Raw genomic sequence first — 27,724 nt, 5'->3', positions numbered from 1 at the left:
TCTCTTGTGATTGGTTCATATCAGTTGATGTGCAAAATCGTGCAATTTAGAGCTCAAAATCTTGCAATTTATGCTGAAATCACTGCTGCAGGGAACCAATCAGATTGCAGGATTTGCTTGTGATTTCAAAATGGATGTAATAGATATTGTAATCATCTATAGTGTGATTCTGATCAAAAGATATCAACATTTGCAATTTATTGCTTGTCATTTTAAGAGATTTTTAATTACATTTTATTGTTTAAATTGAATTTTTGTGATTGTATTGTCAGTGGGTGATCACGCATCCATCTAAGTGATCACACTTCACTCAGTGTGATCACATGTACGCTACTGGGCGTGATCACACACAGGTTCTATGAATATTCTTCAAGTGTGATATCATGAATTTTGGATCACATTCTGTGATCACGGTGTGATCACATGTAAAAGGTTTTACCTGTGATCACTCTTCTATCACGACGTGATCACAACTGTTGCCTCAAACTCGGGGTACTTGGGTCAGCGGTTTTTCGAATCATTCCTTAATTCAGACAAAAATTCATGTTCGTTCGTAAATATGGATTAGAAAGATACTCAAAACACATGTGATTCGTTGTTGACTCGTGGCTCGAAGGTGACTCGGGCTCGAAGTTGACTCGTTCAAAAACAATACTCGTTGTTGTGTGTTTTCACTTCTAGAAAACCGAAGAAAACTAACCAAGGCATCTAGTTAGAGGTGCTTAAAGTTAAACTGAACATCTTGGAGTGAAGGTAATGCACTAGTCAATTGAAACCCCCACCCCCCAACCCCCGCGAAATACCGGGGAATTTAACATTTGAGTGGTGTTAAAATCAGACATTTTCCCCGGTAGTCGGGGGCACATTCACTGTTAAAACCCCCGCTATTGTGGCCCCGTTATTTTGGTTTAGTAGTCAACAAGAAACACATATCACGCCAACTCCAAATAATTCTTGTGCTACACAGAGCCAATTGTTGTGTGTTCCATGCACTAATATTCAATGCTCAATATTTCCATGGGCTCTGAACCTCAAATGAACAATGCTTGTAAATATTGCGAAGCAGTAGTTTTAATAGATTAATCATGATCTGATTCTACATTCGAACTGACCGAAACGACTAAACAAAACCCGCGTATAAGAACCTGGGTTTTTTAAGAACCTGTTAGGCTAAAATTCTCATTTTAAGACCCCTCCACATAAGAACCTATTAAGGCTACAATCAAGAAAGATTCTTATCAGTGGAGTTCAGTGTAAAAGTGTATAGGTAGAAACTGCTATAAGTTTGTTTGAGCATGTGTTTTGTGTAGGACATACTGCTTTGTACTAGGCTACGGGCTGCCTGTGCTTGGAATCACAACGCCTCCTTGGTATTTTTCAAGATGGCCGACCTCTTGTTTCCAGGCCCTTACACATTCAAGCGAGCGTTAAAATCCTCGCTCGATTCCCCGCTGAGAAAACCATTCGTTAAATCCCCGAACCCCCGGTGCAATCATGCTCTTAAAAGCACATTAAAAACGCGTCACGTCTCCGTTCAGTGCCCCGCTAGCCGCTGGGGTCGGGGGACGGGGGGCGGGGGTTTCAATTGACTAGTGCATAAGGTGTGATTGGGGTCTCGTCGGATTTAGTCCTTGATACAAGCATTGAAAGCCAACCATGTAATTTGTATAACTTTGAACATTTTGAGAGTGATTTCACAGCTCAGGCTCCCCTGCCAAAGACCAGATTAAGATTTTTGCGAAGGAAAAACGTAGAAAAACCCTTGAACACAGAAGAGAAAACGAGAAAAAACAAGAAACGTACTCAAAATAATTAAATATACCACAACTAGACAAAAAAAAAGAGGAACAAAATTCATTAAATAATTGAATGCATCTATTAAATAATTATAAAATAAAGTAAATTAATGGGATTTAACAGTGGTATATCTACTGAGTAGCTATTCATCCACTTATAATTAAATTCAGTGAATTTAGAATTCATTTTTGCGGAAGAATCAGGGAAAAAAACTCTCAAAGCACAGGAGAAACTTAACACACAACTCTCTACTCAAAATGGAAACCCGAGGATGTACGGGAATAATAATAAATAGATAATAATAATAGTAATAGATTATATTTAGTATTCTGGTGTTCTTCATCTTTACTCATTGTTTTATACACTATATACTTATTTCAATAAAGTTAGTCACCAAAAACCTAGAAAGCTGTGATCGCTGAGAATCATGGGGAAATGTTTTATATCCAACAAGTGAAGCTTTTTACACAAACTACAGCAGTTGAGGATGCTCTGAGGAGGTGATCTTGTTATTGGTAGAAAAGCTCAAGTCCATCAACAGTTATCAAGCAGTTGGAACATGTAAAATGTATCTACCCATAATCCTTGACAGTCTCAGTTTTGTAGCTTTTCAGGCGTGGCTAACTTTATAATGAAATAAGTGTATACACTATAATAGTGCTAGTCGGCATTGATCTTCATATTTAACTGAGCTTAGTCAAATAGTAATGATCTTACGTTAGTTCTAATAATATCTTGGTGGATTGTTAACCTGTCATAATTTGAAAAGGTCAACGTAATCACACACCGTAGCAGCTCTTTTGTATAAAAGCTTACAGTCTAATCAGCCATGCATTCTCCATAGCTTGCACTGGAAGCCTTATGGTAACTGATAAATTATAACATATTTCATTCTTGTATTCTTGATTATCGAATGCAGTACATATTGGGGAATCTGTGGAAAAAGTTTAAAATAACTTCACTATTTCAGAGTAATTTTATTAACCAAAGTATGCTTAAAAAAAACGCTTTGCCAATCTAAATACCTGTCATGCATCACGTCAAAGACAAAACATTGTAATAGATTATTAATATTTTGGACAAATGGATCTAAACTTAAACTTTTTTTTTATACAAAAAGTAGATAGTCTAATTTTTTTTTGCATTGTACATTTATTTTCGATTTTTTGTTTTTTTGTTTTTTTGTTTTTGTTTTTTGTTTTTGACGCCTTGGGGTCATACCGCGGGAGTTTTGGCAGAATATTCCGGGATTATTTTTAATGCAAAGTGAATGCATCATAATGAGCAGATCAGAAAGCAAAGGGTGACACTAGAGTACACTATTTAGTAGTAAATAGTGCTAATTAAACAATAGAAAACAATAGGATTAGCATAATTTAGCAGTATTTAGTGGTATTTATGTTACACACTTATAGTGTTTGTACTCTATGAAACTTTTTCAAATACTTCACATTTTGTGTGTACCCAATTGTACAGGTGGACACATGTTAGAACACCACTGTTGTGTGTAACAGTTGTACAGGTGGACGCATGGTACAACACAACTGTTGCGTGTAACAGTTTTACAGGTGTACACATGGGTACAACACCACTGTTGTGTGTAACAGTTGTACAGGTGGACACATGGTACAACACCACTGTTGTGTGTAACAGTTGTAGAGGTGGACACATGGGTACAACACCACTGTTGTGTGTACCAGTTAGAGGGGGCCACAGGGTACAACACCACTGTTGTGTGTAACAGTTGTACAGGTGGACGCATGGTACAACACAACTGTTGTGTGTAACAGTTGTACAGGTGGACGCATGGTACAACACAACTGTTGCGTGTAACAGTTTTTCAGGTGTACACATGGGTACAACACCACTGTTGTGTGTAACAGTTGTACAGGTGGACACATGGTACAACACCACTGTTGTGTGTAACAGTTGTAGAGGTGGACACATGGGTACAACCCCACTGTTGTGTGTACCAGTTAGAGGTGGACACATGGTACAACACCACTGTTGTGTGTAACAGTTGTACAGGTGGACGCATGGTACAACACAACTGTTGCGTGTAACAGTTTTACAGGTGTACACATGCGTACAACACCACTGTTGTGTGTAACAGTTGTAGAGGTGGACACATGGGTACAACACCACTGTTGTGTGTACCAGTTAGAGGTGGACACATGGTACAACACCACTGTTGTGTGTAACAGTTTTACAGGTGGACACATGGTACAACACCACTGTTGTGTATAACAGTTGTAGAGGTGGACACATGTTACAACACCACTGTTGTGTGTAACAGTTAGAGGTGGACACATGGTACAACACCACAATTGTGTGTAACAGTTTTACAGGTGGACAAATGGTACAACACTACTGTTGTGTGTAACAGTTTTACAGGTGGACACATGTTACAACACCACTGTTGTGTGTAACAGTTATACAGGTGGACACATGGTACAATACCACTGTTGTGTGTAACAGTTGTAGAGGTGGACACATGTTACAACACCACTGTTGTGTGTAACAGTTAGAGGTGGACACATGGTACAACACCACAATTGTGTGTAACAGTTTTACAGGTGGACACATGGTACAACACTACTGTTGTGTGTAACAGTTTTACAGGTGGACACATGTTACAACACCACTGTTGTGTGAGTAGTATAGGGAATGGGGGTTCCAGCGCAATCTCAACACGGGCAAGACCCGTGTCAAAAATCCACCTACGGAAACAACCCACTCCCAGTGTGGTTGGGGGCAACAGCGCAAATATGTTAGTCTATATATGGAGTGCGAAGAATGTAAGAGAACTTTTAAGAAAGAAGCGGATTTGAAAAAGCATTTGAAAATGAAGACGAAGTGTATGAGCAGTTATGATTGTGGATGTGGTAAGAAGTTTGAGACTAAGGTTAAATTGTTTTGGCATTGTCAGGACTGTGAGTACGACTACGACGACTTAAAAAGTGCTTGGTATTAGGTATAAAATATTTCCTATTATATAGATGGAATCCCAAAGCAACTTCAGCACGGTGTCAATACCCGGTAACGGTGAGATTGACGTTAGACAGTTTTGGCGTCAGTCAGAAAGGAAGGTTAAAAGGACTCTCCGAAAAGGTATAGAAGAATTAGGAGCCCTGAAAGCGAGCATAATGGTAGAAGTAAGTTTGTCAAAAGACGAGGTAATGACGACAGCAATGTTGCGATCAAAGTCGTTAGTGATATTAGAATCCACGAATCTGGATAGGTCACTCAGTGAAGCCTTAGAAGCAATAATGGAGTCGCTGTCTAACTACACGAAAGAAGGATCGGGTTGGACAAAAGAGGAGGTTGAAGGAATAGAGATAAGTATAGCCAGGTACGTACCCATACGAGGGGGGAGTTACGTACCGCTACCAACGTGGGTAGAAAGGAAGAAGGCTATTGTAAACGTGAAGAATGAAGACAATCGATGCTTTATGTGGGCAATCAGGTCTGCACTGTATCCAGCAGAGAAGGATCCCTGTAGGACAAGTAAGTATCCCACAGATGATTTAGAGTGGGATGGTGTGGAATTTCCCATGCAGTTGATAGACATCCCCATATTTGAGGAAATAAACGATCTAGCAATTAACGTTTACGGAGTCAGAGAGCAGACGATAGTACCGTTAGTTCTGTCAAAAAGTAAAGGAGAGCGCGTACATTTATTCTACCACGGCGGACACTACTCATGGGTTAAACACATTAGCAGACTATTCTACAGACATACTAAGCACAAAGGTAAAAAGTACTTCTGCGACTGCTGCTTGCTGTCATTTACATCCTTAAATGCCCTAAAGAAACACGATGAGATCTGCCGCGGAGTCGAAGAAGTGGCGCAACGGATCCAGATGCCCACCAACAAAGAGCTTTCATACGCAGACCATCAAAAGCAGATGCAAGTGCCTTACGTGATATATGCAGACTTCGAAGCGTTGATAACTAAGGAAGAGCAGAAACGTGGCGCCACGAATAAGGTAGGATTACACGAGATCTGCTCCTTTGGTTACATAGTAGTCAGATCAGACGGTAAAGCAAACCCTCCTGTGATTTACCGAGGTAAGAACGCAGCTAATGAGTTTCTAGAAGCATTGCGAGAAGAGGAGGGAGAGATTAGAGAACAATTAAGATGTCCAAAGAAGATGGAATTTACCAAAGAGAACCAGGAGGCTTTTAACAAGGCAAAAAAATGCCACATTTGCCAACATACGCTTCTTCAGTTTGGAAGACGAGCCAAGAAAGCGTGGGATGAAGATGGAAAGTATCTAGGAGAAGCTCATTTTAAATGCGGGAAGTATGCTAAGAAAGGTGAGAAGCCGGGAAAGCCCTCCACGCACTGCATTCACTGCCACAAAGCATTTGTTGAGGATTTCTATGTGGATAAGGTTAGGGATCACTGCCACATCACGGGTAAATACAGAGGAGCGGCTCATTGGAAATGCAATATAAACTTCAAAGTAAATCCAGACATGGAGATTCCGGTGTTCTTTCACAACCTCCGCGGTTACGACTCCCATTTGCTACTACAAGGAACAGACGGCTCCGACGTCAAATGCATACCCAACAACAAAGAGCGCTACATGTCCGTAACTGTGGGCAAGCTGAAGTTCTTAGACTCGCAGCAGTTCATGGCGGACTCCTTGGCAAACCTCGTAAAGTATAACACCAACTTTCCCATTTCCAGTCAATACGGCGCGGAAAGGAAAGGAGTGTACCCATACGAATACATGGACTCCTGGGATCGATTCAAAGAACCCCTACCACCCAAAGATCGCTTCTACAGCACCCTAAACGAGTCTGGTATAAAGGATGAGGAGTACCAGCATGCGTTAGACGTGTGGGAAAAGTACTCCTGTGAGAACATGGGGGACTACCACGACATCTACCTAAGGTCTGACGTAGTGCTGCTTGCAGATGTTTTCCAAAGCTTCAGAAAGATGGCTATGGAATATTACGGATTGGATCCCGCTAATTTCTACACGGCTCCTGGGCTCAGCTGGAGTGCTTTGTTAAAGAAGACAAATGCGCAGTTGGATCTCCTAACGGAGTACGACATGTATCGGTTTATGGAAGACGGTATTCGTGGCGGCGTATGCGGGCCCAGCCGACGTTACGCCCGCGCAAACAACCCCTTAGTAGAGCACGACCCAGAGAAACCAACCACATACATTTACTACCTGGATGCGAATAACCTTTATGGTTGGGCAATGTCACAGTACCTACCTGTGAGAGACTTCGAATGGGATCCAGTGAAGCCGATAGACTTCTACATGCAGGTAGGAAAGGAGGAAGACAAGGGTTACGTCTTAGAAGTGGATCTGGAGTACCCAGAGCGCCTGCACGACGAACACAATGAGTTCCCCTTAGCACCAGAAGCGATAGAGATACCATTTAAGCAGCTAAGTCCGCTGCAAAAGCAAATGTGCCCTGGTTACAAACCGTACAGGAAACTAACTATGAACCTGATGGATAAGAAGAAGTATGTGGTACATTACCGCAACCTGCAGTTCTACGTGCGACACGGAATGCGCGTAGAGAAGATCCACAGAGTCCTAAAATTCACGCAGGAACCCTGGATGCGCCCCTACATTGACTTTAACACGCAAAAGCGTACCGCAGCGAAAAATGACTTCGAGAAAAACCTCTTTAAACTGATGAACAACAGCGTGTTCGGAAAGACAATGGAGAACATCCGCAAGCGCGTAAGCGTAAAAATAGTCAGCACCAAAGAGGAAGCAGAAGCATACGTGTCACAGCCAGGCTTCGTTAGATACGTAGAAATGCTGAACTTCTACGTGATTCACATGAAAAGGGCAAACCTCTTACTAAACAAGCCCGTTTACACAGGCTTTACGGTGCTGGATCTATCGAAGCTGATTATGTACGAGTTCTACTACGATAAGCTTAAGCCAAAGTACGGAGACCGCTGTCGCCTCCTGTACACAGACACCGACTCCCTAATTCTAGAAGTGCAAACGGAAGACGTTTACAAAGACTGCCTCCCCGACATAGACGAGTACGACACCAGCGGTTACCCGAAGGAGCACTTCCTTTACTCTGCGAAGAATAAGAAGGTAATTGGGAAGATGAAAGACGAAATGTTAGGAAAACCCATCGTGGAATACGTGGGTCTGAAACCAAAGATGTACAGCGTGCTAAAGTTAGACGGCGTAGAAAAGAAAGCTAAAGGCGTAAAAAAGTACGTGGTTAAGAAGGACATTACGCACGAGTCCTACCTCAACGTATTACGAACACGCAAGGAACAGCGGCATAAGATGAACAGCCTGCGCAGCTATGGTCATCAGATACATAACGTCACGCAGGAGAAGGTGTCACTGTCTGCATTTGACGGTAAGCGATGGATGTGTGATGACGGAGTGCATACGATAGCATTCGGACATCACACGATAAGCAGTTCTTCCATGACGAACCCACGCGTGGGACCATCATGAAGATAATACAAGATGGGCTGACCCTTCTTAGCTATTACGCTTCGGATCTGGTAAGTTTCCAAAGACCAATTAGGATCCGTAGCTCTTTTGGATCCTCCTTCTAATTCACCCGGCTCATAGAGATATCGGACTGTGACATTACCTAATTTTTTTTCATGGGGGAAGACCGCCCTCGAACTTCTGACGTAGGACTTGTGTTCCACGTGTTTCTTTTTTATGGCATCCTTGGGTTTCATTCCCGTAGCCCTGGCCGCCTCGTTGTTCAAAGCCGCGACGACCTGGGGGAGCCTCTGAGTCCATTCCCTGTTGCGTTTGGAGGGATCTTCCAGCTCTTTCCAATACTGGTACCCAAAGAGACGCTCGGCCAAGGTCTTGTTGAATCTTTCGACAATGCTCTGACCCCTGTGGTACTCAGCTTCGGCTCTCCTAATCTTAGTGTCGTGGTCTTTCAGGGTCTTAGTAACCACGCCCATGAACTCTGTCCCCGCATCCACTTGCAGCAGCTTAGGCCATTTCAAGACGCGCTTATAAATCCTACCTAGGGCTTCTGCGACTTCCCCAGAATCCTTGCTGGTTATGGGTTCGGCGTCCTTGTATCTGCTTGCGATATCAACTACGGTCAAAGCGTATCTATAGGTCTTTCTTCTCACCTTGTCGTGCGGTAAGAAGAGCAAATCCGCCTGATGAACTTCATTGGGGGTATTTACGGTAAAGCTGGGCCTGGGAATGTACTTAGGCACGGGAAGATAAACCTGCCAGAGGGTTTGTTTTTTCAACCAGTTCTTAGCCGTTTCATCTGATACCCTGGCCGCGGTCGCGAGTTTCTCGATAGCTGACGCTCCTCTCCAATAGCCTTCCGGCCCATAGTAAATCCTTTTAAGTTTGTCCTCTACGCGGCCCATTATATGAATTCCAAAACAAGATTGATCTTACGTCCGTTAAAATCCACCGTCTTTCCGTCCACTTTAATGGTGATGTTTATGCTTTCTACCAAATTAGACAAGTCATAGCTCAAAGAAATGGGGGTGTATTCTACTGGGTCAAATGGATTCCCTTTGGGCAGAAACTTGGACATAAGAGAAGACTTTTCTCCATTGTTGTAACTATGGACCAAGTCGCAATAGACTTCGTAAGAGGATGCGACTTTCCATTTCACAGGTATGGCTGTGTCGGTAATTGTCTTGCCCGAGGCACATAATAAAGATCCCAATGGGTCAGACTTTCCAAAAGTCATTGAATAATTTGACATATTATGTTTGAGGGTCATTTCGTGCGGCAATCCTGTGGTGAGAGTATAACCGTGTTTTGCTAATTCCTTAGCAAGGGTGATTGGTGTGTAATGTCCATCGGGCAGCAATACGCCTTGATAATTGCCGCCGCCTTTATGCTCAGTGATCAAGGCATTGACTAAATTATACCAAGAATTGTACAAAGAGCAACTAACCAGCCGAACCTTATGGGCTTTAATGGGGGGATTCAAATAAGTGGTAAAGTTATTCTTGTCGCTTTCCAAAAAGACGATCATATATTTCAGGAAACACAGTTTCCTTCGTTAGAGCAGATACGCCAAAGCTACGCCTCCTGCCAGCCCTGCGACTCCTACAAAGACCAGCTCACTATCTTTTTGTTTCTTAGAAGGCTGATAGTAATTCTTAAACTGAGGCCTTCTTAACCCCGTTAATGTCGCGGGGTGCGCTTGCGCATAAAGTTTAAAGGCATAGTCTGTATTTTCAAAGTTCTTATCCGCCTGCATTTTGTCTTGGTAGTTCTTGTCCAACCAATCCCTGTAAGCTTGTCTTTTTTCATTCCAAGCCGCCACGTCCCTTTGATATTTCTCCAGCGCTAAGTCGTGTCTCTTCCTTTCGGCGGCTAAATCTCCGCTGCGGTCGCCTCTAACTAATCTATCTAAATATTGACCACCATAATTAGCTCCAGTGAATGCTAAAGCTGCAATGACTCCACCTGCGACTAAGCTAACCATTATACATTAGGTAGGTACTTTTCCTTCCGTAGGTAATCCTTTAGCATGATAGCCCCGCCTACGGCAGCGGTCATCTTAGCAAAGTTAGCGAAGCTCTTGCTTGGATCTTCAGTAAAGTCTTCTTTGAGCACTTTCTTACCTACCCAACCAATACCCGCAACAATAGAAGTAATGATAGCTGCTTCTTCAACAGTTTTCAACAACGCAGTCGACATTATATTACAAAGCGAGAAGGTTATTCCATTTCAGGGATCTTACTTTTTCTAACCTCCACAGGTGCGTGATATGTTGCGGCCTCCCACTTTACTTTTGGCTTCGTTGCCCGCCATTGTAAGTAAAGGCTGCCTGCTGCTATAGCGATTCCTAACGCGCCAATGACGTACCCAGGATTAATGAAGGATTCCTCTTCCTCCACCTTTTCTTCTTTTTTGGCTTTGTTCTTCCTGTTCATCTCCGCGAGCTTCTTTCCGGCAGCGACTCTGCCCGGAGATTTAGCCTTGGTAATCTTGGTATCTTCTACGGGTGGTTGTTCTTCGGTGTCACTCATCTTATATTAAGGGACTTGAAGGACTTGACAAGTAACTTGATGACGACTTGACAATGACTTGGCAATGACTTGACAACGACTTGACTAAGTACTTGAGAATGACTTAAGGACGACTTGACTAAGTACTTGAGGTGACTTGACAACGACTTGACTAAGTACTTGAGGTGACTTGACAACGACTTGACTAAGTACTTGAGGTGACTTGACAACGACTTGACTAGGTACTTGAGGCGACTTGATCATCAGCAAGTGCCGCCTGGAAGACCTTTTCGACTTCTCTGTCCTTCTTGAAGTCCTTCCAAGATGTTCCGAAGGAACCTAGTACCTCCTTCAAGTCGACGTGCTGAGCTACGTGAAGTGCCGCAGAGGCGACTGCCATTAACTTACCGCACTTCAAAGACAACCACCCACAGGTTATCTTAAGTTCTTGGGCGATAACATAGTCCTCGCTTATGTCCTTCCGCAGTTGCTCCACGTCGTCTATGGGCAGCGCAAGTCCAAGCAATTTAGTGGCAAGTCGGATAGCGGAGTCTGCTACGGCGTCCGTGGTCTTACTTGCAAGGGCAGCCTCGTACCTCTTATGGAACTTCTTAACCTCCTCTTCCGACAGCTTATTAACCTGCTCATGGGTAAGTTCCTTACCTATCATTTCTTTACACTTCCCAGAAGACACAAGAATGTTAAGTTGTTCACTTAGCTGTGTGGGGACTTCATCTATGAGCTGCTCAATGTCCATATATGTTAACGTCATACGGAAACCTCAAAGAGAAGATCATCTTGGAATGTTGGTGCGTTTTTAAATGCCGCATGTATTCGTGCAGCTGTTCCTTGCTTATCTCACCGCCGTAGTCGCTTAAAATGGTTTCCAGGTCAGACTTACTTGGAGTATAAAATACGACCAGGGAGCCTATGTTTTCCCTGAAGGGTTTAGAGACACTGGTAAGCTGCTGCGAGAGCAACCAAACGCTAATGTTGTCATGTCTGCCGCTAAAGGCGAGCTTCACTAATTCGGAGGTGCGCCTTTTTACGTCGTCCCCACAGGCAATGTCATCCAATATGAGGAGCGTCTGTGTATCTTTAGGGAATTGCTTGTGCCAGAACTTCAAATGGCTGGATAACTCGTTAGGATCTAAGATATCTACGAAGAAGTCGTCATCTTTCACTCCTATGCCTTCCCAGGTGCGGTTATTCACGTAGGTGGGACAAAGCAGCACTATGTAGTCAAAGCGGTATCTAAAGGATCCTAATAGCTGCTCCACGATGAACTGGGTCTTTCCGCAGCCGGTGGGTCCTACTATCAGAGCGTTACAAGGCATGTGATCTGGGTTCATATATAGATGGAACCAGTGGAAGCAGTAAGAAGGATTACCGCCGACGCAAAGGATAAAAGAGACACCATAGAAATGCAAAGGGAAGAGATAGACCGGTTAAAAGAGCGCGTACAGGAATTGTACGATGAAATGTGTGGTCTGAAGCGTGCAGAACGGTTTGGCGCGCTTTTGACAATGGCGGGCTGGGCTAAGGAGTCCATTAAGGACTTCATTCGATATCCCCCATAGATATATGGACTGCATTACGTGCGAACTACCTGCTGACTGCATCATCGTTACCCCTCCGACGCCTCGTAAGAAACACAGCTGCTGTCACTGTAATAAGGTATTCTCTGAAGAAGACTTCGTTGGACATTGGTGTCCCGCGGATACTAAAGCACAAAGGACTTTAGACGACGTTCGAGAAGAGTAAGAGGTCGCAAAGAAGATCTTACTAAGCCCCAGCAAGAGGAATTAGCATAGGTCTTTCTTTTTTATTGTTATTTTGTTAAATGCTGCAAAGAGGTCTCAAGTAAGGGTCTATTTTTTATTGTTATTTTGTTAAATCATCACGATCGAAGAATGGTTAACATGATTATCTTTTTGCTGGTTTCAACAATGAGAAAGAATGATACCTCATCTTTTAATGGGGGCTTAACAAAATAACAAGAAATAATAGACCCTATCCTAAAACCCTCTTACAGGGTTTAACAAAATAACAATAAAAAATAAGGTATGTATAATGGAGTGCGTGCAATGTGATAGAACTTTCAGCTCCAAGCAACGATTACAATACCACCTTTCCAAGAAAGTCTGTCAAAAGACCATCAGCACTGTTTGCGGTGACTGCGGTAAGGAACTGTCCACTGTACAGGCCCTACGATACCACCGCGAGAACAGAGTCTGCCTTAAAGGCCATTGCCACCGATGCGATGAACCTCTCTTTGAAGAGAACTGGCATAAATACCGCTGCCGGCGTTACCACCTCGAAGAAGTCGTCTGTGAAACCCACGGCGATTTAGCAGAGCGATGTTGCCCCCTTGAAACCAGCCGGGCGCTCACGCGACGTAAGAAGGAAATAGACCAAGATTTCGTATGCTTTGACGACTACGAAGGAGTAAAATGGGAGAACCGAGAACACTGGGACGGCATCTGCGATAAATGTGGCTGTCAACGCAGCGGTCAACATATTTGGTGTTGCCTGTACGACGGACCACGTCCTTTAGACCATTACCTGGCGGTACGAAAGGCTTGGAAAAATGAGAAAGATATATGATTCCTCAAATCGCAGCGTTCATAGGGGGAGCCTTGATTACCGTATCCGCTTACCAGATAACAGAAAAAATGAGGTCCGCCGTAGCAGACCAATACTTAACCGCCCATGGGGATGACTTCTAATCACACAGAGGATTAGCTTCCGGGCGACGTTCGATGTCAAACTTCCATCGGCCGTTAACCTTACCATAGGTACGCAGGTGTGTATATTCTTCACCTTGCAGTACGTACCTTACACAGTCAGGTGCCCATAAACTGTACTCTTGGCTGCCGTCTAAGAGGACTAACCTTAAACGGTTAATGTCCTCGAAGACGACGTAATTTTTTATTTCGTATGAAATGCCATGTAGCAAGTCGCGCCAGTGAGTTTGTTCAAGAATCATTATACCTATGAAATATCTTTTGGTGCGTTCGTAAGGTCTCATGCGATTTGAAAGCCTTAACACACCAAGGGCAAGGTATGCGAATGCCGTCGACGTAACGGTCGATTTCCCTGCAGATCAGATCGTAATCGTTGCTTACCATCGTTAAGTATCCATTCATTTCATATTGCGCCAATACCGCTTTTTGTTTGTCGGACAATACGCCGTTACCCTTTGGCGTCTTCAGTTCCAGACAGAACCCATTGTATTTCTTATGGGAGTTAAGAATTAGGATGTCGGGTTGACCTGCCTGGTAGCCCTTTTGCCAGCACTTTATCCTTTTACTGGTGGTATCTTGCAATTCCCCGAGTCCAGGTGCTAATATCAGCGTAGGGTAAAACCGGCGTATCTTATCGATGACCTTCTTCTGTAAGTCGAACTCAGTCTCGATTTTGATGATCAACTTATTTGGACTATCCAACGAGTATTTCCCCTTCTTCCTTAATGTAGGTAGAACGTCTTCAAAGACCCAATCTTGGAACGACTCTGCCGTTGGCAGTTTGGAGCTGAATATCAATTGATACAAACCAGCCTCCGTCACGTACAGGGATTGCGGGTGTAAACCAGAAGGGAGGCGATTCACCTCCAACTCGTTAAGTCTCTTCTTATGCTTGTCCCGCACGTGGACTTTAATAGCATCTTTGGTGTCTGCATAACCTAATGCCTTTGCTACCTCCTTTGCTTTAAAGTACAGCTCATCGCCTTGCACTATGCATTGCAGTTTAGTTTCATTGTTTTCGAATACGCGGAGCATATTATACGTAAGGGATATTTTTTATCCTTTCGCGAGCCTAGTAGGCAACGCTCTTTAGCTGATTCATTTCTACGCTCAGTTGCGCGTCAGACACGACGAAGATATATGCGTTGATCTTAGTAGTGTCGCTGGCATGTTTGGTGCGCTTGATCTCCAACGTAATACCGTCCTGGGTATTTACCAGCCGCAATCCCTGTCCATGTAGGTCTTCGTCGTTCGTTGTACGCATGTCGATCCACAGCGCGTACTTATCCTTAAAGAATTCCTTTGGACTAATTTGGTCGCCAAACTTACGTGCGACTTCCCGGTACATATCCGCGGGCTTTATCCCTTGTGAGTAAACCTTATTAGGCACTCCGTTGATGCTAACACCTACGTTGGTAATGTTAGGATTAAAGAACGCCTCGGAGTCGCGCAATCCTGCCGTGTATGTCTTTGCGAACAGCAACATTATCCCCGTGAGGCTGCGCCTGGGAAGGTTAATGCTTTGGTTGATGACCTCTTCGACGTTATTTGTAAAGCTGAACGTCTTGTACATCACGACGTGATCGTAAAGGAAAGCCTTCCCGGCGCTGTATTCCATGCCAGCGCTACGTGCTAAGTCTTCGCTGTATACCGTCTCGTACTGCAGCTCTAAGTTCTTGATGAAATAAGGATCCACGGCTGATGAACTTACATCTTTTCCTTGTAGGATGTTCGTAGTGTCTGCTAGGGTTACTTCGAACTGTAGTTCGCTTAGCTGCCTTGGGTAGTATGCACCGTGGTTCGTGATAATTTCGAAATCTAATGGAACGACATATTTAGTACCATAAGCCGTCTTTATTTCGTCTTCTCCTGAGGCGCTGTCGGTTGCGCTTCTTACCTTGCGTATGGCATCACTGGCGATTCCCTGCTCTATCCTTTGCGCGCGGTCAAATGCAGTCAACCATAAGTCTTTGTACGTGGTGTACAGATCGTACCTGTTTAAGTCCAAGAGGGATTCCCCGGCGAACTTTACACGCATCTTTGAGACGAGGTTTCTACCCGCATTATTGACGACGTAACGCGCGTCTGCGGTATCTGGCTGTATTGCTAGGTTAAACCTTAGTGCTAGGGTGCCAGGAACCAACACTAGGTTATCCGTTAGGCGGGGCACGCCTACATACAGCGTCTCACCTGGCTTAGCGCTGCTGGGGGTAAAGGTGACACGGTGAAAGGTGCGTTCTGCTTTCAGTCCGCCAACCTGCTTAGGTAATACGTTGGGGTTTAACTTTGAGCTTATCATATATAATGGAAGTAGAAGGAACGGATTTTGACCCCACCACCGAAGAAGGTCAAGTCGATATTAACGACGAAGAATACGATACGTTAATCCCAAATGACGACGTGTCCCGCGAGTATATTTGGGATAGGCTTCGAAATAGGTTTGGAAGTAGGGCCCGCGAGGCCTGGCGTTCCTTAAAGGACAAGTGGCAATCAAGGAACCCAGGGCGACCTATTCCAGAATATTTGGAATTGCAAAACTTGGATTCCACGGACCTAAGAACTGAAATGCTAAGGGGGCTTTTAGACGACGTAAGGGAGAAATTTCCAAATGTGGACTTGACCCGCCTTAATTTCCAAACCGGAGATAAGGGGCAAATTCAAATCCAGTACCAAGGAAGGGATAAGTGGTATGATCTCTACCAAAGGAGAGACTCCGACAGGCTCACCAGTAATCTCCCAAAAGAAATCAAAGACGCATTAGGAAGGCCTAATTTGGTGGAAAGACTAAGAGAAAACGATGAAAATACCAGCGAAGCCTTTGAAAAGTTCAAGACCCTAATGCAGCGGCAACAAAAAGGCATCGAAGCGATAAGGGAAGTCGAAGGACTAAAGGAAACAATGGAGGAAAGGGAGGCAGATTACATGAGACAAAACCGACTACTCCTTGATGCTCAAAAAAGAGAACTTGACGACAAAAACCAAAGAATGATAGAACTTAGAGAACAAAAAGAAAATGCCTTACGTGAAAGAGATCAAGCCCAAAAGGCTTTCGAGCTCGCCCTGCAAGACCTAGACATGAGCAAGGAAGAAGCTAAAAACTTGCATATCACCATAACCGGCTCTTTGGAGGAACGGCGGCAGTTGGTTGCCGAAATCAACACTAAAGAGGAGCAAATCCGACAAAGAGATCAGGCCATTGAAGACCTGGAGGGGCAAATAGAGCGGCAGCAGGAAATAATCAATGACCAAACTCGTACTGAAGAGGAAAGGGAGGCAGCTCAAAAGGAAGTAGAAGCCCTTCAGGAGAGGGTTGCGGAATTACAAGCGCAAAAGGACAACCTGGAAAGAGAATTGGGGCTTACCACCAAGGAAAAGGTAAAAAGAGCTCTGGTGAAGTATGGTCTTCCGCTGGCATTCGCGGTCGCTATTTCGAGCGTAGTAGGAGTTATCCTATCCGCTCTTAAGGCTACAGGCGCGGGCGTAAAGAAATTAGGCAATGGACTAACGGACTTGGGAAAAAAGATGGCAGCCGGTCTTCCTGGGCTGCTGGGTTCAGTTGTTTCCTTGGCACTTAGGGCCGGCGGAGAACTGTTAAAGTTCGTGGGGAATAACATTTGGATATTAGTTGTAGCTATTGGCGTGGTCCTCCTGAAGAAGATGAAGGCTTGATCTTATCCTTCTCATCGGGCGGTGCCCTGCTTTGAGGATAATGAAAGACAGTATTAGCACCACCCTGGTAATTTGGGGCCAACGGCAACACACTCATGGTAGAAATGGGCTTATGACTCCAGGCTGCATTAGCAGGCCTGCGACCTATGCGATTTATCCCAAACTTGCCGTCATCAGAAGTGACTTGCAACTTAGCATATTTACAATTGGCTAGCATATGAAAAGTCACTGGCGTTAGGTCTTCAGAGGACCTAGTGTAGGGCTCCATCGAAAAATGGGTAACTTTCCTGGTGTTCGTTGAAGTTCGATAAGGAAGCAGGGGCTTATTATTCTCATCGATAAGCCTAAACCCCACATTCGCATGCGTATTTGCATTAATGCTAATAGTGCAAATGACCAATGCAGTTCCCCCAACCTCAACCCACAGTCCAACGTCATGCCAGGCGCCGTTGTCATATCCCTCTTCATCTAAGCGGTGGGTATAACGCGTTTCCCTCACGTATGGATTCATATATTTAAAGGCTCATTACCGTCAAAGTGCTGATGGTCATGTGGTTATAGACAGTATTCCTTTGATTTTCTATGCTATTTATGCAAACACTCCCGGTGTCATCTACTCTTATCTGCAGCTTTACCTTCCCGTGGCAATCAGCAACCATGTGGAAAGTCCAAACGGAAAGATTCTCAGAGCTATTCGTTGGCGGCTCTACTGAGAAATGCGTAGGCTCCCTGTTGTTTGTCTTCGCGCGCATGGGCTGTAATACTCCATTGTCGTCACAGAAACGAAATCCTACATTCGCACTGCTAACGGCCCCCAAAGAAATGCTGCATAATATCAATTTCTTTCCTGAGTAATTCAAATTCACGGACATGCCCGTGACATCAACCCAAGATGCCTGGGTGTATTTTTTCTCGCCTGTGTAAGTCGTATAAACACAATCTACTCCAGCTACGTAGGGGTTGTTCATCGCCATATATAATAGCTCAGACCAATGCTTGCAGCTGCTAGACCGGCTTTTAATAAGTTATGGTCATATTCCTCAGGTATCGCAGGCAGGACCTTCTTTGATGGTTTCTTAACTACGGGTAGCTTCGTTTCGTGTGACTTTTTTGGCTTCTCTACGAAGTGAGGAATGTTCCTAAGAGTGTCAGAGTTCACGTCATTCGCCCCAAACTTCATATCCTTAGTAGCTCGTTGAAGTTTGTTGTTGTATCCTACTACGGAACCAGTATTTATAGATAAATTACTGGGCATTAACCAACAACCCGGGGCTACTGCATAGTCCAACCTCGCCTTAGAATTTTGTATGGCTAGTTGGTAACGCTGTACGCCCTTGCTAATGTCGCCCTCCAAGATTGAACTTTCAAATAAGATCAAGGCTTCGGCTCGCGTTTCTTCTGCGGCGCCGGTATTTCCGATTATGCTGGATCGGGTGTTTACCTGAGCTCCAAGGATAGAATACACGTAAGCTTCTATGCTGCGGTTTAAACGGGCAAGGCCGGCTTTGGTTAGTCCTTTACCTTCTGGGGGTATGAAATTAAGATATTGCTTTGTTTGCTCGTCGTTGGTAATTTTGATAATCAGTGGATTAGCCCCTGCATACTTACCGCCCTCATCTTTGAACAGAGGTCCGTCTCTGACTTCCTTAGTGGTTTTGGTATTTGGTTCAAAGAAGGTGCTACTGTCGTGAGTTTCTTTGTGATATCCCGTGTCCCATCGCAACTGCAGCGCATGAACTTCCTTATCACTTAGCACATGCCCACCAATCCCCCAATAAGCCCAAATATGTCCCAAACCATTGTTAGCACCGGTAGTGCATCTAAAATCCTTCCCTACAACACCGAACTCCTTACAAAGCCTGTTATAGGCTGGAACGTCGTATTTGTTATCTCTAGGATAAAACGCAGCATCTCCCGGCAGCGCAATAACGCCCATCTCATGTAGTATTCTCCTAACCGTGAAGTGAAAATGAAACATAAATATCGAATTCTTCATCAACTTTGCACTTACACCGCAGCCGCTGGTGGCACACCAAACCGCAAAGTTTAGTTGCTGCGGCCAATAACGCATGTTAGGACCACTTAACCATTCATGAGATTCCTTAGCGGTGGTATGATTAATGGGTACGTCTTTGAAGATATCTCGCACCTTTAACGAAAAGGAATGGTTGTTAGAGATCCGCATGTTCAATGTCAAATCCAAACTTGGATGTTTATCAAATGAAACCGCGGGTATCGGATAAGTACCGGTACCAAGCAATAATTCCTTTGACCAACCTTGCACGGGTTTTGGATGTGTTGGTGTGGGTTTAACATAACCAGAATTCTTCAGTTGATTGTCTATCTGATCGACCAGCGTAGGTTTCAAATCCGCATTGCTGTACATTCTGGAGCCGTTGAAGTAAATCCCATCGGGTCTCCTTTCGAACTTACTAGCATCCGCGTGCGGAAACATCTTCCTAAAGGCCCTCCAGTTCCAGTAATCCCGGTTGTCGTGATGTGGCTGCTCCTCAATATCATTCCCAAAAGCGTCGTACATTAGTATATATAATGGATGTTATACCATCAGCACCTCCACTCTATCCTGATTTACCTACAAAACCCAATGAATTGAATGCCGAGAACTTCCGCTTGAATAAGGCAAATCTAATCCTCGCTTACTTAGAGGGTCAAACGAAGCACTATGAGGAGGTCAGGAAAAAGTATGCTAGAGCCCGAAGCATATTACATAAAATCGCGATAACTTCCGGCTCCATGTCCGTGGCGTTAACAGGCTCTGGCGTTGCTACTTCGCTTACTGGACCGGGAATAATCGTTGGAGTTCCTTTGGCTAGCGTCGGCGCCGTCTGCGGTATTATTTCGGCTGTTACAACAGGCGTTATGAAACAGTTGTCAAGCAAAATATCCAAGCATGACACGACAATAGCTCTGTCAAGGGCTAAAGTAAATACGATCATTGACCTTGTCTCAAAGGCTTTGCGTGACAGAAAGATAGACAACGCAGAATTCTCGCTTATCTTAGCTGAAGAAGACAAATACGAGAAACTAAAGTCGGACATAAGGAATAAAAAAACCATCGTGAAAGATCGTTCCGAGGAATCTCGCAAAAAGATCTATCAAGAAGCGAAAGAAGAGCTTCAAAGAAAGCTTGCTCAGTAAACATCTGCTTCGAAAAGAGCGTGACGGGATTCTATTTACATATCGAACGTCAGTCTAGAAAATATGCAGATTAAATATAATAATTTTCACATAGATAAGCGTCCAGATGTGTCTGGCGTTCGCTTGTGATCGTGGACTTTGGGGCTGGGGAGGCCTAAAGTCCCGAGTTCGAGCCTCGCTGTAGATGCATTTGGACCGGTTGCTGTGAGTGAAAAAAAAGCCTCCCCCACTCACAGCAACCGTGGGGGAGGGGTAGAAAGTGCGATTCAACCCCGCGATGGGGGGTTTCGCGATTGGAAAAGTTGGAAAAGTCAGGGGGTGTCTCGGGACGCTGTCCGGAGTTCACCCTCTGGTGGGTCGTAAGAAAGATATATGTGTATGTACTAGAGGGCCTCTGGCGCGGGATGAAATAAGCCCCGTAAGCCCAAAATGCAAAAAACCCCACTGGGGATAGCTTGGTGTTCTGCGCGATGCATTCCCCAGTGGGGTTTCTGGCAAAATAAACGCCAGTTTTGCATTTTTATTTTCTCGGAATCCATCCTAACAGGGGGTGGTTGGGGTCTATTTTGTAAAATATTTCGTAAATTACATCAGGATAATAAGGAATATCCTTATTCAGCCGACAAAACATCCACTCGGCTTTTGTCATATCAGAAACCTCGGGAATAGACTTACCGGTAATTTCAGACAAAAGATAGGGAATAGCTTTGTAATATTTCCTTAGTTTTAATTTTTTCAATGTCTTCCTTAAGCTTTGCGGGGTTGGCTCTTCTAAATGGTCTACGATTTTCTTCTTTACTTCGTTGTCTAAATATACCGGCCGATAACCTTGGATATGACTCATCCAGTCCCTAAAGTATTTTATTCTCTTGTATGGGGTCTTCTTACGACCTCCATTGGCGTAATATTGCTCTTTGGTAGCATTTGGTACGGCATTACGAATATTCTTACCACACTCGTAACACTGTGCTGACGTGTCGTCTTCTATTTGCATTTTCTTACCACAACAAATATACTTATTTGGTGGTGGGGTAACAAACTTGGGTTTCAAGCACTTTACACAGAAATCATAAGCAAACTCTTTACAATCTTCGCACTCCATATATAGACTAACATATTTGCGCTGTTGCCCCCAACCACACTTGGAGTGGGTTGTTTCCGTAGGTGGATTTTTGACACGGGTCTTGCCCGTGTTGAGATTGCGCTGGAACCCCCATTCCCTATACTACTTGTGTGTAACAGTTGTATAGGTGGACAAATGGTACAACACCATTGTGTATAACAGTTGTACAGATGGACACATGGTACAACACCACTTTTGTGTGTAACAGCTTTACAGGTGGACAATTGGGTACTACACCACTGCTGTGTGTAACAGTTGTACAGGTGTACACATGGTACCACACCGCTGTTGTGTGTACCAGTTAGAGGTGGACACACTATGACTATGACCTCCTGGACAAGTAAAGTCTCTTATTTTCGAAATAGCAATGACTTAATAGTTCATTCTTTATAACGAGCTACAGGGCTTGTGTGGTCTTTCAGGTCAAAAGGAGTTTGAACTGAAAGGGTTGGAAAAAGTTATTCTAAACTATTTTTAATTAGACAAGTAGTGGTAAAGATGAAGCAAGTTAAATACCGTCAATAAATAGCTTTCAGACTTAAAAGTGTTCGACCATAGAACCATTTTCGACATTGGTTAATTTTCGATGGTTTTTAATTTGTCCAAACGTAAGTGATGCAGCTGTTTGATGTTTTTAATGTATGTATACAGTTATAATATTTACGAAGAAAATACAAAGTAGTGATTTTTAAAAGAAATTCGTATTGTCCTTGGTTGATTCGTACTTAATTATTTGTTGACTGGGATTGTATTGTTATTGCAGATGGCCGCAGCACAAGAGTATTCCACAGAAGAACTTAACTACTTCAGGGTTTGCAATATCACCACTCGAATCATTGCTGACGGACTACGAGTAGTCTTCAAACAATTATGGGACACTCATTACCAGGCGACACACGGCCAGTGGCAAGATACGGCTAAGAATGGCATTGATTTGTACAGCATGGAATCTTCTAAAAGTCGTAAGAGAAATTCACGAGAAATTTTAATTTTGAGAAATGGCAATAGACTTGAATGGGACTGTACCAGTCTTTTTGTTGCCATTCTTTATTCAGATAGTATTGGCAAGGGTCTCGATCCCGTTGTTAAGAAATGCGTTGATGATTTACGTCAGTTCCGTAATAAAGTCTTTGCTCATGTGTCTGATGGAAAGCTAAAAGAAAGGGATTTTCAAACCTCTATGCAAACGGGAATAGATGATTTTATCGCCCTGAAACTAGACACTGCTGGTATAGAGGCAATCAAAAACCAGAAAACATTTCCTACAGAGGAACTACGTCTCACTCAGAAGCAGTTAGAAAAGGAGAAAATACGTAACGAGGAACCACGATCGTTTTGTGTTTTGCCACCCAAACCATCCCACGAAGTTATCGATCGTTCAAGCGAAATGAATGAGATAATACAAAAGATGAAAAAGTTGAGAAGCACAAAAATAAATGAAATAACTGTTGTTTATCTGTCTGTGAATCCTGGCTGTGGCAAAAGTGAAATAGCAAGGCAGATAGGTGAGAGGGTTTTCGATGATGTTCCTGATAACGCGACAGATCAAGTATAGTTTGTGTTCGCCCTAAATGCATCCAGTACAGACACATTAATACAATCATATATTGAATTTGCAATTACTTTAAACTGTGATGAGAAATCTACTACGAGCATTGGAACATCAAAAGATCTTTCTCCGGAAGACAAACTTATTCATCTTAAAACTCTTGTAGCTCCCAAACTGCGAAAGTATTCTTCATGGCTCTTGATTGTGGATAACGTCACAGACGTTAAATCAGTCTTCAGATTCTTGCCACAAGCGGGAGAGAAGACGGAGGGCAATGGTCAGATTCTTTTTACCACACAAGACAGTCGATCCATTGATGCCAATAATTCGCACACTTACCATTTATCCCTTAGTCGCGGTATGAAACCTGATGAAGCGGTAAAAACACTTTCTGAAATATCGGGCGTTGCTTCAAATAAAGAAGGCATTTTACAAATTGCGAAGGCTCTAGATTTCCAGCCACTAGCACTAGCGTGTGCAGCAACTTACATGAAGCGTGTAAGTGATGTAACGTCAATGTCATGGGAAGAATATTTACAGAAGATTCAACAAGGCAAGCGAGAAGCGACTGAAGGGGAATATAAAACAATTAGCGTAACTTACCCTCAATCGATGACTGCAGCAGTCAAGTTGGCCTTAGAAAAAGAAATGGCTGCAGACATGGTTATGATGCATGCTTTTCAGTTCTTGTCTGCGTTGGGCCCTGAGCGGATACCCTTGGAATATGTCGTACAATATGTAACACGGTGCATGACCGATCAAGACGAAGATCTCGTGGCCGCCACTGTCTTTTCATCTTCACTTATTCTAAATGTTTCCGAAAACCAGTCAAAAGAGATTGGTATACATCAAGTTGTACATAGCTGTCTACAAGATATTGTTCTACATAAGAGCAAAAAAGAAGGTTTTCATTTCTTGGTAAACGTAATTAATGCCTTTTCAGCACTTTTAAACGCCTTTGATGTGAACAACGTCAATCACATTACAACAACAAAATTTGTAGCTATGCATTTTATGCACCTCTCAAAGCATTTAACCAATTTTACAACGGAATCTTTATCGCCAAAAAAACAGAACACGAATTTTGAACAAGAATACTACGAGTACGTCTGTTGCTTCAATGCCGCGGGAAACGTCTGCCAAACCAACGCTATGCACGAAGCTGCGAAAACATTTTTTGAAGCAGTACTAATGATAAATGAATTATATCATGGTAATCATCCAACACTTGCTACTACATTAAATAATCTAGGATTGAACCTCCGCGATCTAGGCAAGCATGAAGAAGCACAGAAATGTCTCGAGAGAGCATTGACTATTCAAGAGATGGCGTATGATCAAAATCATCCAACACTTGCTACTACATTGAGTAATCTAGGATTGAACCTCCGCGATCTGTGCAAGCATGAAGAAGCACAGAAATGTCTCGAGAGAGCATTCACTATTCAAGAGATGGCGTATGATCAAAATCATCCAACACTTGCTACTACATTGAGTAATCTAAGATTGAACCTCCGCGATCTAGGCAAGGATGAAGAAGCACAGAAATGTCTCGAGAGAGCATTGACTATTCAAGAGATGGCGTATGATCAAAATCATCCAACACTTGCTACTACATTGAGTAATCTAGGATTGAACCTCCGCGATATAGGTAACCATGAAGAAGCACAGAAATGTCTCGAGAGAGCAATGACTGTTCAAGAGATGGCGTATGATCAAAATCATCCAACACTTGCTACTACATTGAGTAATCTAGGATTGAAGCTCCGCGATCTAGGCAAGCATGAAGAAGCACCGAAATGTCTCGAGAGAGCATTGACTATTCAAGAGATGGCGTATGATCAAAATCATCCAACACTTGCTACTACATTGAGTAATCTAGGATTGAACCTCAGCGATCTAGGCAAGCATGAAGAAGCACAGAAATGTCTCGAGAGAGCATTGACTATTGAAGAGATGGCGTATGATCAAAATCATCCAACCCTTGCTACTATATTGAGTAATCTAGGATTGAACCTCCGCGATCTAGGCAAGCATGAAGAAGCACAGAAATGTCTCGAGAGAGCATTGACTATTCAAGAGATGGCGTATGATCAAAATCATCCAACACTTGCTACTACATTGAGTAATCTAAGATTGAACCTCAGCGATCTGGGCAAGCATGAAGAAGCACAGAAATGTCTCGAGAGAGCATTGACTATTAAAGAGATGGCGTATGATCAAAATCATCCAACACTTGCTACTACATTGAGTAATCTAAGATTGAACCTCCGCGATCTAGGCAACCATGAAGAAGCACCGAAATGTCTCCAGAGAGCATTGACTGTTCAAGAGATGGCGTATGATCAAAATCCTCCAACACTTGCTACTACATTGAGTAATCTAGGATTGAACCTCAGCGATATAGACAAGAATGAAGAAGCACAGAAATGTCTCGAGAGAGCATTGACTATTGAAGAGATGGCGTATGATCAAAATCATCCAACACTTGCTACTATATTGAGTAATCTAGGATTGAACCTCCGCGATCTAGGCAAGCATGAAGAAGCACAGAAATGTCTCGAGAGAGCATTGACTATTAAAGAGATGGCGTATGATCAAAATCATCCAACACTTGCTACTACATTGAGTAATCTAGGATTGAACCTCCGCGATCTGGGCAAGCATGAAGAAGCACAGAAATGTCTCGAGAGAGCATTGACTATTCAAGAGATGGCGTATGATCAAAATCATCCAACACTTGCTACTACATTGAGTAATCCAGGATTGAACCTCCGCGATCTGGGCAAGCATGAAGAAGCACAGAAATGTCTCGAGAGAGCATTGACTATTCAAGAGATGGCGTATGATCAAAATCATCCAACACTTGCTACTACATTGAGTAATCTAGGATTGAACCTCACCGATCTAGGCAAGCATGAAGAAGCACAGAAATGTCTCGAGAGGGCAATGACTATTAAAGAAATGGCGTATGATCAAAATCATCCAACACTTGCTACTACATTGAGTAATCTAGGATTGATCCTCCGCGATCTAGGCAAGCATGAAGAAGCATAGAAATGTCTCGAGAGAGCATTGACTATTGAAGAGATGGCGTATGATCAAAATCATCCAACACTTGCTACTACATTGAGTAATCTAGGATTGAACCTCAGCGATCTAGGCAAGCATGAAGAAGCACAGAAATGTCTCGAGAGAGCATTGATTATTCAAGAGATGGCGTATGATCAAAATCATCCAACACTTGCTACTACATTGAGTAATCAAGGATCGATTCTCTGTCATCTGGGCAAGTATGAAGAATCGCAGAAATATCTCGAGAGAGCTTTGACTATTCAAGAGATGGCGTATGTTTAAAATCATCCAACACTTGCTATTACATTGAGTAATCTAGGATCGATTCTCTTTAATCTGGGCAAGTACGAAGAAGGGTAGAAATGTCTCGAGAGAGCAATGACTATTCAAGAGATGGGGTATGATCAAAATCATCCAACACTTGCTACTACATTGATTAATATAGGATCGAACCTCCGCGATCTAGACAAGCATGAAGAAGCACAGAAATGTCTCGAGAGAGCATTGACTATTGAGGAGATGGCGTATGATAAAAATCATACAACACTTGCTATTACATTGAGTAATCTATGATTGAACCTCAGTCATCTGGGCAAGTTTGATGAATCGCAGAAATGTTTCGAAAGAACATTGACTATTCAAGAGATGGCGTATGATCAAAATCATCCAACACTTGCTACTACATTGAGTAATCCAGGAACGAGCCACAGAGATCTGGGCAAGTATGAAGAAGGGCAGAAATGTCTTTTGAGAGCATTGAATATTCAAGAGATGACGTATGATCAAAATCATCCAACACTTGCTACTACATTGAGTATTCTAGGATTGAACCTAATTGATCTGGGCAAGTACGAAGAATCACAGAAAAGTCTCGAGAGAGCATTGACTATTAAAGAGATGGCGTATGATCAAAATCATCCAACACTCGCTACTACATTGAGTAATCTAGGATCGATTCTCCGTCATCTGCGCAAGTATGAAGAATCGCAGAAATATCTCGAGAGAGCTTTGACTATTCAAGAGATGGCGTATGTTTAAAATCATCCAACACTTGCTACTACATTGAGTAATCTAGGATCGAGCCACCGAGATCTGAGCAAGTATGAAGAATCTCATAAATGTCTTTTGATATCATTGACTATTCAAGACATGGCGTATGATCAAAATCATCCAACACATGCTACTACATGGAGTAATCTATGATTGAATCTCAGTCATCTGGGCAAGTATGAAGAAGCGCAGAAATGTTTCGAAAGAGCATTGACTATTCAAGAGATGGCGTATGATCAAAATAATCCAACACTTGCTACTACATTGAGTAATCTAGGATTGAACCTAATTGATCTGGGCAAGTATGAAGAATCGCAGAAATATCTCGAGAGAGCTTTGACTATTAAAGAGATGGCGTATGATCAAAATCATCCAACACTTGCTACTACATTAATTAATCTAGGATTGAACCTCCGTCATCTGGGCTAGTATGAAGAAGCGCAGAAATGTCTTTTGAGAGCATTGATTATTCAAGAGATGGCGTATGATCAAAATCCTCCAACACTTGCTACTACATTGAGTAATCTAGGATCGATTCTCCTTGATATGTGAAAGTATGAAGAGGCGCAGAAATGTCTCGAGAG

At 43.2% G+C, this 27,724-nt stretch overlaps 1 protein-coding gene and 1 pseudogene across 2 annotated transcripts; one reads left to right on the top strand and one right to left on the bottom strand.

Annotated features, from left to right (window-relative positions):
* Window positions 1-373: 373 nt before the first annotated feature.
* Window positions 374-27,569, top strand: LOC148912831 (uncharacterized; annotated as a pseudogene). Its single transcript, XR_016119109.1, has 3 exons — window positions 374-753; window positions 22,230-26,066; window positions 27,297-27,569. The product of XR_016119109.1 is annotated as an uncharacterized LOC148912831 (transcript).
* On the bottom strand, window positions 2,610-19,556 carry LOC148912832 (uncharacterized). Its single transcript, XM_089026312.1, has 3 exons — window positions 19,462-19,556; window positions 18,706-19,333; window positions 2,610-2,731 (listed from the first exon to the last, which is right to left on the bottom strand). The coding sequence occupies exons 1-3, from the start codon at window positions 19,498-19,500 to the stop codon at window positions 2,610-2,612; spliced, it is 789 nt and encodes a 262-aa protein (XP_088882438.1). The 5' UTR covers window positions 19,501-19,556.
* Window positions 27,570-27,724: the final 155 nt, after the last annotated feature.

This window comes from Actinia tenebrosa, unplaced genomic scaffold (genome assembly GCF_029948245.1).
Source record: "Actinia tenebrosa isolate PJP-AT-01 unplaced genomic scaffold, QUT_ActTen_1.0 PGA_scaffold10__47_contigs__length_13832649, whole genome shotgun sequence".
Lineage (NCBI taxonomy): Eukaryota > Metazoa > Cnidaria > Anthozoa > Actiniaria > Actiniidae > Actinia > Actinia tenebrosa.
Note: the sequence above shows the minus strand (reverse complement) of the source record. Positions and strands in the feature narration are given on the sequence as shown.